We start from the raw sequence: 10,920 nt of genomic DNA on the forward strand, positions 1-10,920 counted from the left end.
TATATATATATATATATATATATATATATATATATATATATATATATATATATATATATATATAAAAGATATGGTTGACTGATGGTATGTTCATGTGGGGTTGTGTTGTGGGAGGAGAATCCATTGATCTTGTCAAAATCAACTTTCAATATTAACAATGATTAAAAAATGCAGTGACAATTTGGTAATATTTCGTATTAGTCAAACTTAAGGTGCATATATAGTTGAGGTGCATGGTTTCTATGCTTAAGATGCGTCAGTTCTTCGGTGAGAACTTAAGGTGTGTTTTGTTGAAACTTAAATGTGCGTCGATCTAAAGCTTTAGGTGCATTGTTTTACTTCTTTAAAGTGCGTGATTTTCCTTCTTTAAGTGCGTGGCTTATGTGCTTAAGATGCATCAATTGTTAAAACTTAAGGTGCGTTGATTTAAAGTTTTAGGTGTGTGGTTTTCCATCTTAAGGTGCGTGGAATTTTCCTTCTTAAGATGCCATGTGGCCGTTGAGTAGTATTTGATTATTCTCTTTGCCCTTACGGTGCATTCCTATACAGAATGTCGTGCATTGCTATGCAACATTTTATGCATTCCTATACAGAATGTCGTGCATTGATAACTCTCTGGTTTGATTAATAGTTTGATCAAGGTCATGCATTCATATTGCTTTAATCGTGCATCCTATACAAAATACTATGCATTCATATATCGAACGTTGTGCATTCAAACACAACCTCACATTCTAAGATGGACATCCCAATGTCCTACGATGCACGCCACTAAATGCACATCTCACCAGCCTACGATGCACAATTCACTATAGTGGGTTACATAACCAACACAACTGAATGCTCGTACTACCCAAAATGCGTATATGTATACAATAACATCCAAATTAGGCAATATTATACTCAAAACATAAGCAAAAAAAATACTGATTACTTTCTCATTTGAACGCAACTCTCTCTCTCTCTCTCTCTCTCTCCACATTTTAAAAATTTTGTCAATTTGGTCCATGGAAGTGTTTAATTAATGAAATTTTAAAAAATTCGATGAACAAATTAGTTGAAATTGAAAATTAGGGATTACATTGACAGTTGGGAAACAATTGAGAGATCAAAATAGTGATTTCTCATTATTATTATTATTATTGTTATTGTTATTGTTATTGTTGTTGTTGTTGTTATTATTATTATTATTATATTACATAAGGACATTTTAGTCGTTATACCACTTTTGGTTTTTGCCGGAAACCTTGTTCTGAGTGTGGGGCGGAAGTCATTTTCCATAAAAATGACTAGATTTTCCCCAGTCGACGAAAAATGTTTTCTGTTGACTGAATTTTTCAATTGCATCCAAACATTGAAAACTCGAAAAATAATTTTCAGAAATTATTTTCGGGATTTTCAAACACAACCTTAATTAAAATAATATTTTTTTGATATACTTTAAATTGTTTCATATTAATTTGAAATACCATATTAATAATTGCTTTTTTTTTTTCATTCACTATAATAAAATATTGAAATATACCTATGAATTTATGTACATATTAAGTAACTACCCCTTAAATACCTATATATTTAATTGATTAACTTATGAAAATATGAATCTAAATTGAATACCTATGAATTTTCATTGATTTACCTACAACTTTTTTCTCTAAGTAAATTTCATTTTGTTCATGTAGTGATTGATTCGTAATGATGGGGCCATGGGCCTCCGGGGGCTATTCTATTAAGAAGATCTTGGTCTAAGGGAGGATCAATTTTTTTATTTTTATTTTTTGGTGAAATTTTGGCTAAGAAGAATAAAACTCTTGGTGGGTTAGAAAGAAAGGGGAGGTTTTAGGGCTCATAATAGAGGTGTTGATCAACTAAGGAGACAAGGAAGGGTGGTTCAAGTGGGGTGGCGTTGGTTCCGCAGAATAGGGACTATTATTGTGGGGGCGGTGCCGCCCTTGCCAGCCGGCGCTCGGTTTGTGCAGGGGCCAGTTAGCCTTCCTGCCCGTTACGTGGCTGATGCGAGTGGTGCGCCTAGCAGCATGGCTCTACATCCCACCAGAAGATATTGTTGTCGTTGGTGCTGAGAGTGCCCCCGGTTAGTCGGCATTTTGCTAGTGCCAAGGCCCACCGACGGGGGTGGTGCGGCCACTGGTGTTGGGGTGGGGGGAGTGGGTGTGCATGTGAGGCGTGGAAGTGGTCGTGCCACACGTAGGTGGTGAGGAAAGAACATGCAGGAAAGTACACGTTGTCGACAGATGAGGGTCGCAAGACAATATAAAATGGAGTGCCTTACCTCCTTTAGGACATCACGGTCTAAGCATTACAATACTCCTAGTCTAGTGGTATCTTATAATAAGCACTCCCAACCCATTTACTTGGGTTCAATTTATGGGAGCAACATTATTATATTTATCTAGTTCACTCTTTAATTTGGGCTATAATATTTGTTATTTATTCTTTGGGTAGCTATTTTGGGCCGGTATCTCAAGCATTGTATATACTCCTTAGGGCCTAGCGTCTCGGGTAATAAAATGATTATTTTCTACTCTCATTATATACGTTTATACCCGATTTATGGTGGACCCAATCCTAATAAAACTATCAATATTTATTGAAAATATTTTAGTAAATTAATCTATATAACATAAAAGATAATGCTTAACAAAACAAGTTAATATTATATTTTCATAATTAAAAATATATGTTTTGAAAAAAAAATTAAAAAAAAATATATAAAGTAATCTTACATTATATTTTAAAAACTAATTTTATTACATAAAATAATACTCCGTCCGTATCACATTCGTGAACCAAACATGATTAATAATAAAATAATGTTACATGTACTCTTACTTTTTACTTTATTTTTACTCATTGTTGAGGTGTCTCTTTGATTGATTTAAATAATAAAATAAGTCACTTTTTTTATTCATTCATTTTTATTTACCCCATAAAATTTATATACGTAACCAGAGTTATACTCCATGGAAGTACATATATCATTTTCCAGATTTTTCCTTAATAATATTTGTTTTTAGTGGCAAAGTCACACTAGGAATTTTGTTGGTTTCATCACCGAAAGTAATAAAAACAAAGGTGCATGATTTACAGTACAAGACTACGAGTCATGTGAAAGGTCCCACTTGTGATCTGATCGTTTACCAGAAATTTCAGTATTCAGTCTTCGAAGCCAAAGCAACAATTCACTCTTTTTTCTATTAGCCACACGTACTGGGACAAAAAGTTAAAATAACATTAACAAAAACATCAACAACAACAACAACAACAACAACAACAATAATTATATTCTTCTCTCTAAAAAAATTATCCTTTTATATTGGAATGTTTCAAAATTTTATCCTCTTAAAAAACCTAACAACATTTGTAATTGTAAGAATTTTTTCACAATAATTCGAAATTAAAAAATTTTCAAAAAATAAATTCGCTAATTCAATTAAATTAAAGCATGTGATACACATTTTTCTTAAAATTGACTTTCTTCCCTTCAATGGTGCTAGGAGGGTTGAAGTGTTAGTATCTTAGAACACATACAATAGATTACAATAGTATAAATGAGCACTCAAGCATACTATTTGACAGTAGTACACGAGAGAAATGAGAGTTTATCGGTTGTGCAAAAACATTCTGCTCAACACCACTATTTATAGCAGAGTTGAGTAATTAATTAACACTAATGGCATTCAAATATACTTAAATCTGAAATAACACCACAGGTTACAAATTAAATTCTCAATTTAAAAATTGGAGCTAAATATTATTCTCAATTTAATTCAATTTTTCATAATATTAAGTTTAGTATTATTATATAAAATTTATATATTTAGAAACTACATTAAAAGTAGTATTAAACATAAAAAAAAAGTTAATTTAAAAATAATTAAAAAGCATTAAAAATAAGCAATGAAGAAAGATTACACGGAAGAAAAATAATTTGGTTTGACAAATAAATTTAAATTATTTTTGAATTATGTAATCACCTTTGATTAATTTTAACAGATCGCAAAACGGAAGAGATTACACGCCCACTTTGGAAGACAAGTCTTAATAAGAGATCCTTAGGCAACTGGTAGATCCTTGGTCAAATCGTAAGGTAGATCATATCATAGCATCATATCCCATAAGTAAAACCTTAGCTTGTATGTGTTACCAATTATTGGATGAATTGGTCATGAGTTCAAGCTTTCGGAGTTTCATAGCTCTTTTTGTGATTTGATTTGCACTCCTCTTCCCTTCTCCGTGTGCATGATAGAGTCTATATATTACACAATTCAAACTCTTTAAAAAGTTGCAATATATATACATATTAGTGCAAATCATATGCTTTTCCATTGTGAAACAAATGCTACTTAAAAGTCTTTCAAAGCTCAATTGTTCCCAACTCAATAAGTACACTTATTAGAGATTTAATTTCACTTTCACAGAAATAGATACATATATACAAACATATGGATCGGAATTGGGAAAAAAACTATATATACACACATATGAAACGAGAAAAAAAAAAAAAACATATCATCACACCTTAGCGATGATGGGAAGCTCAGATTAATCATAGGAGCTTGAAGGAGACCTTGAAAATAATGATTTTTAATGGGCTAAAAATAGCTAATACCTAAGGGAACCTTGAAAATGACTATTTTCATTGTAAGGGAATAACTCATTTTGTAGAATTCTATTCCTTGTAAAAATTAAACAACAAAATGAAATAAATCTATTACATGAAATAACATTTCATTTCTAATCTATTTCATGAACTACACGGCATGTAAACAGGGCTGGTCCTGAGGGCGGGCGAGACGGGCACCCGTCCTGGGCCCAATGTTGGGAGGGGTCCCTTAGTTTGGTTTTTTAATTAATTTTTGATGAAGTTCAAAAAAAATGCTATGCAAAGATTTGAATTCAACACTTCAAAATTGTTTATTAATTTTAAATCCACTTAACAGTTATAACCATGTGATATACTTATCTCAGTTAAATAGATATATATTAGCCAACTTTGAATTAATTTATAATTAAAACTTTAAATAGGGCCCAAAGTTTGAATGGGCACTACTCCAAGGCTGGCAAATTATTCTGTGGACCCGGGTCTAAAAATATACAATTTATATCCTATATGTTCACAATTTACATACTGAATGTTCACAATTTTTATATACTAAATGTTCACAATTTAAATACTGATTATTCACAATTTGCATACTGAATGTTTACAATTTAAATTGTGAACATTCAATATGTAAATTGTAAATATTCAATATATAAATTGTGCATTTTGACCCGGGTCCACCTTTCAAGGTGAACCCGGGTCCATGGCATAACTATTGTCCAGGGTTAATCTAAAACGTTTTTTTTTTAAAATACATTGTGGTCTAGTGGCACTCGGTGTCTCGATTTACACTTCCACATGGATGATGGGAGTGGGTTCGAGCCTCAGTTAGACAATACTACATTACATTGTAACAGAGTGCTACAATACTACATTGTAACAGAGTATGCTCTGCAGGTAAATAAACTTTCAAAAATTTAGTCTTCTCCTAAAATAACGGGTGCGATATCTGAAAAAAGAAAAAAAAAGTGTGATAAAATTCCCACACCACCCTATACTATTATTTTTTGGAAAAAGTGTCAAATAGGCCACTAAACTTATCGCTTTTGTGCAATTGGGCTATTGAACTTAAAAAATGTGCAATTCAACCATCAAACAAGCAAAATTTGTGCAATTAGACCATTTTTACAAAAATGTTATGGTAAAATCCAATTATATTACTAACATATATGTATTAAGAGTGTCATTTTCTTCTACCATACTAGTTGGAAGTCAATATTGAAATGTTTTTAACTCAAATTGAATTAAAATTTTTTGTAAAAATGGTCCAATTGCACAAATTTTACTTGTTTGATGATTGAATTGTACACTTTTTAAGTTCAATGACCCAATTGCACAAAAGCGATAAGTTCAATGGCCTATTTGACACTTTTTCCTTATTTTTTTGCCTGAAAGTTATTATTCCGTATTTAAATCTGGAATGGGAAAATTCAGAATGAAGTAAACCTCTGAGGCACACAGCCCGATGCATGCATGCAACGCTATTACTTATCCATCACAATCCTACAGCCTACAATGAATGCCACAGCAACAAGTCACACAATAATAATAATATTATTATTATTATTATTATTGTTATTATTATTGGTGTTGTTGTTATTTTTTTTGAGTGCTACTAACTCTGTTACAATGTAGTATCTGTTCATAAACTACTTTCCCAATCTACTGAAGCACAAAGAGACAAATTAATATTGGTAAAATGAAATATAAGCCTAAAATTATTATTGTTGTTGTTGTCATCGTCAACATTGTGTTTAATTAAAATTTTGGTTAATTTCAAAAATAAAAATTGTAATTTCGGTGGTAGAGGTGAGGGGTAGGTGGTGGGGGTGGTGGGGGTAGTGGTGGAGGTGAGGGGTGGGTGGTGGGTGGGTAGCGGGTGGGTGGCAGTGATGGCAGTGGGAGTGATTGGCTGCTCCACTGCTGCAAAAAGAAAATGACTTCTCTCCCAAAAAAAGAGGAAGTCATTTTCCAGAAAATCACATATATTTTTCATTGACTTCCATTTTCCCTCTCTAGCCAAACAGATGAAAACTCAGAAAATGATTTTCAAAAATAATTTTCCAGATTTTCAAACACACCCTAAAATCGAACCGTGATCAAATCTATCAATATTTTCCATTAATCGTCCCTAACACGCTATACATTATTTTAACAATAAAAAAATGATTAAGCAAATTATTGAATGGAATGCTATGCAAGTCTAAGATCAATACATTATTAAATCTACTGTTTTAAAAAATTTTAATTTATCCTTGACACATGCAAACAATACATTAATGCTTACATTGTATAACTTGCCTATAAAATAAATTATAACAATGCGAATATATAGAACATATAGTCTAATCAAAGCTTAAAGCTAAGCTTAATACCTACCAATTAATCACATTATTATCTTTCAATGAATGATGACAATTGACAAGGAATGCAACCAACAAATACTTGTCAGCTGATTGAGTTAGTGAGTTTGAGTAATTAATAACATTAATTGATTGTAGAAAAATGTTAGTAAATTAGTTGTTAGCTAATAATAACTGATTAGCTACAAAATTACTTTTCCAATGAACATTTTGAAATATTCGAACCTCCTGTGCCCGGGTCCCATGGTTCTTCCGTTCTCTTGGCTGCCAACCACCCGTTGCCCCGGCCGCCTGACCAGTGGTCTGACCGGACAACCTACTCGGCCTGTCCAAGTGGGTAACCTACTCGGATTATCCATCAGTATTCTTGGATCAGCCCTGGACAAGAGCCTACAGAAAAAAACAATCAAAAACAGAAATTCATAACCATTTAGCTCTCATATTGAATAGGTGACAGAAAGCATCATATTATTGTTCCACCAGAGACATATAACTGACACAAAGGTTAAGAATCTCACATTAAAAATTTAGAAAGAAACATGTGAATTTATATAGGGCTGTCCTCCATCTTTTATAATTCGTCTGGATTCTCCCCTTTTAGTTAACTAATCCTCTAACCATTTACCAAAACAACAAACAAAATATATATGTATATATATAGAGCGCGCTTAGTTCAGGTGCGTCCACGCCTTAATGTGCGGTCAATGCGGCTGCACCAATAGTTATGCAAATATGCACCACTAGTGTTAGGAAACGCATAACAAAAAAAATGCACAAATACACCAAAAAACGCACCATTAGAAACGCATCACCAAAAATGCACCATTAGGTATGCATAAATGCACCATACAATGTTCGGAAATGCACAATTAGGTGTAGGGAGGTATGGTGCATTTTTATTGGGCATGTTGTGCTTTTTGTGGTGTATTTGAGCATTTCATTATTGTGCATTTTCCTAACACTCTCACACCGACCGCACGTTCGGCCATATTTGAGCTGAAGTCTATATATATATATATATATATATATATATACTATTGCTCTGGTATAAATTGAGAATTCATCATACTCTAAAGCAAGGGAATCTGAAAAAAAAAATGCAGTGGAAACTTTGTAATACCATGTTATAATGGAGTTACAATGCATATGGATCAAACCACACTAAAAGACTTAATCCAATTAATTAGTTAGTCTAACCCATGACCTTATAAAAACTTATATGTTCTCTCTTATTTTTGTTCAATGTGGGACTCTTAACATTATCATTAGATACACCAAGAAGTTTATGGTCACTTTTCAAAATCCCAGTAGTACAACATGAAATAGTATGATGTAAAATAGGTGCTCAATGCCCAGGAAAATTCTACCACTACACAATATAAATGCAATGCATAGGATAAATGAGAAGGTTTCAAATTAAAAGAGCATTGAATTGAAAAAAATGTTCATTAGAATTTAGAACATGCAGGAACTAATGTTCTGCCTGTTGAGGCTATATATATATTATTTACCTGAGGATATTGTTCCTATGATTCTTCATAGTTCAACTGCATTATGTTGTCTTGACATTGTAAGATTCTAAGAAAAAACATAACTTTAGGCAGAGCAAAGAAACTGCTGAGAGAATGTGCACTGAATGGATATTGAAATATCAAAAATAAAATCAAGTTCTCTATGTCATAGATGAGTTTACCTCTTCTGCAGTGCCGAAACCTTGAAAAGTCATTGGTAGAAATATATGAAATTGGGAAATTCTTTTATGATATCATATTTCAAAACCCCACATGTTAACAATAATCTTACCCTTTCAGTTATAATTGGCAAAAGGAATATCTGAAAGAGAATCAATCAAAAGCCATGCCCATTATTGCCTTTCTTTCACTGTCATGTGATGACATCAAGTGCCCATTTAAAATAACCAAGACTCCATAGATCTCCTCTCTTTGTGTATGCCTTGTATCCTTTGCTAAGAACTCGTTTACACTATTCCCGATTTGAATCGAGCTGCAACCAGGCAACTTTTCCTTTCCCTGATGTCTTGTTGCCGTCCTGAAGTTCAACGTGTCTTGCCACCGCCCAACTGATGAGCTCAAGTTTGTAATCAATGTTAAGTAACTAGGATTATCGGGCTCTTTCTCCATAATCTTCTTCGATAAGGACTCTAACAGTTCCCCGTTTCTATGAATTTTACAAGCAGAGAGTAATGTAGCCCAGATTATGGCATTAGGTTCCAAATCCATTGTTTCGACAAAACTCATTGCTTCTTCTAAGCAGCCGGCTCGACCAAGAAGATCAACCATGCAGCCATAATGCTCAATTCTTGGTTTGATTCCAAACTTATGAACCATCTGTTCAAACACCCTTTTGCTCTCTTCTAACAGCCCTCCATGAACACATGCTGAAAGGACAGCAATGAATAGAACACCATCCGGTTTTAATCCTTCTGAACACATCTTATCGTACAGATTTAAGGCTTCTCTGCAATGTCCATTGACAGCCATCCCATAAATCATCGTAGTCCAAGTAATAACGCAACTCCTACTCATATTCACAAAAACTGACATTGCGTTTTCCATGTCTCCACATTTCACATACATATCTATTAAAGCATTCCCTAGGGGAACTGCCAAGTCAAACTTGAGTCTTTTTATATAAGAGTGTATCCATTTTCCTTGCTCGTGACACCCCAGGTGTGCAGAAGCAGATAGTATACTGATTAGCGTCGACTGATCAGGATTGCATTTCCCGTCAATCAGCATATGGTGAAAAACAGAAAGAGCTTCATTGAACATGTGGTTATGAACATACCCCGAAATCATAGCATTCCATGAGACGACATTTTTTATGGGCATCTGATCAAAAACCCTCCTTGCCGATTCAAGATCACCAAGTTTAGAATGCCCTGACACCATTATTGTCCACGAGGCAACACTCTTGGCCGGCATGTCATCGAAGATAGCTTGTGCAGTTCTCAAGTCACCCGAATTTATGTATGCAGAAACCATTGTATTCCACGAGACATCACTCCTTTGTGGCATACGCTGGAAAACAGAATGTGCCAAGTCTATATCCCCAGCCTTCACAATTCCAGAAATTACTGAATTCCACGTCACAACATTCCTTTCAGGCATTGACTCAAACAAACAGAAAGCAGATGCCATCTCTCCGTAAGTCATATAAGCTTGGATCATAGTGTTCCATGAAACAACATCTCTCTCAGGCATTACCTCGAACAGTTTGCGGGCCATCTCCAAATCCTCACAACACTTGGCATAAAAATCCAAAAGGGTATTCTGAACAAACACGCTCGACTCAAATCCCAATTTTACAATGTGGCAGTGCACTGCTGTACCGTCTTCAAAAGCGTCAAAGCACTCATGGCATCTTAACAAGAAGGTAAACGTGAAGCTGTTTGGCGAAATCATGGATGCCCGCATTTGATTGTAAGTAGATAGGGCATCTTTGTGAGTCTTTCCTATGAAACATTTGATCAAAGCATTGCAGACGAATGTAGTAGGGTTGCACACGCTTAAAAATGCGCGAACAGCATAGTCGAGAGAAATGAGGCCAGCGGACTGGCTAATGAACTTGGGCACAAGAAAGTTACTGTCTTTGAAGCCATTAGTGATGATTTGAAGATGGGTCTGCTTCAATTGCTTGGAACTCCTGCATTTTGTCAAGAAGTGGAGCAATTTTTGCTCCATTGCTCTGATGGGTCTTTGAAAATTGAAGCTTTGAATGGCAGTTAATACCGTTGGAATTAGGTGGCAACTGGCAATAGTCTTACAGAAGTTGGCTATAAAGTTTCTATAAGAAAATTATGGGTTATAACTTGTAACTTTGTTAAGTAGGCCACGGTTTTTTTTTTTTTTTTTTTTTTTTTTTTTTTTTTTTTTTTTTTTTTTTTTTTTTTTTTTTTTTTTTTTTTTTTTT

General features: G+C 33.9%; 1 protein-coding gene across 2 annotated transcripts; it reads right to left on the bottom strand.

Moving 5' to 3' along the window:
- Nucleotides 1-7,099: 7,099 nt before the first annotated feature.
- On the bottom strand, nucleotides 7,100-10,773 carry LOC116022568 (pentatricopeptide repeat-containing protein At3g29230-like). Of its 2 annotated transcripts, XM_031263323.1 has the most exons (3): nucleotides 8,681-10,773; nucleotides 8,499-8,565; nucleotides 7,100-7,377 (listed from the first exon to the last, which is right to left on the bottom strand). In XM_031263323.1, the coding sequence occupies exon 1, from the start codon at nucleotides 10,689-10,691 to the stop codon at nucleotides 8,832-8,834; it is 1,860 nt and encodes a 619-aa protein (XP_031119183.1). In that variant the 5' UTR covers nucleotides 10,692-10,773; the 3' UTR covers nucleotides 7,100-7,377; nucleotides 8,499-8,565; nucleotides 8,681-8,831. The 2 variants fall into 2 exon arrangements, with proteins under 2 accessions (XP_031119183.1, XP_031119182.1); XM_031263322.1 differs by having other exon boundaries at nucleotides 8,499-10,773.
- Nucleotides 10,774-10,920: the final 147 nt, after the last annotated feature.

Source organism: Ipomoea triloba, chromosome 6 (assembly GCF_003576645.1).
Source record: "Ipomoea triloba cultivar NCNSP0323 chromosome 6, ASM357664v1".
Classification (NCBI taxonomy): Eukaryota; Viridiplantae; Streptophyta; class Magnoliopsida; order Solanales; family Convolvulaceae; genus Ipomoea; species Ipomoea triloba.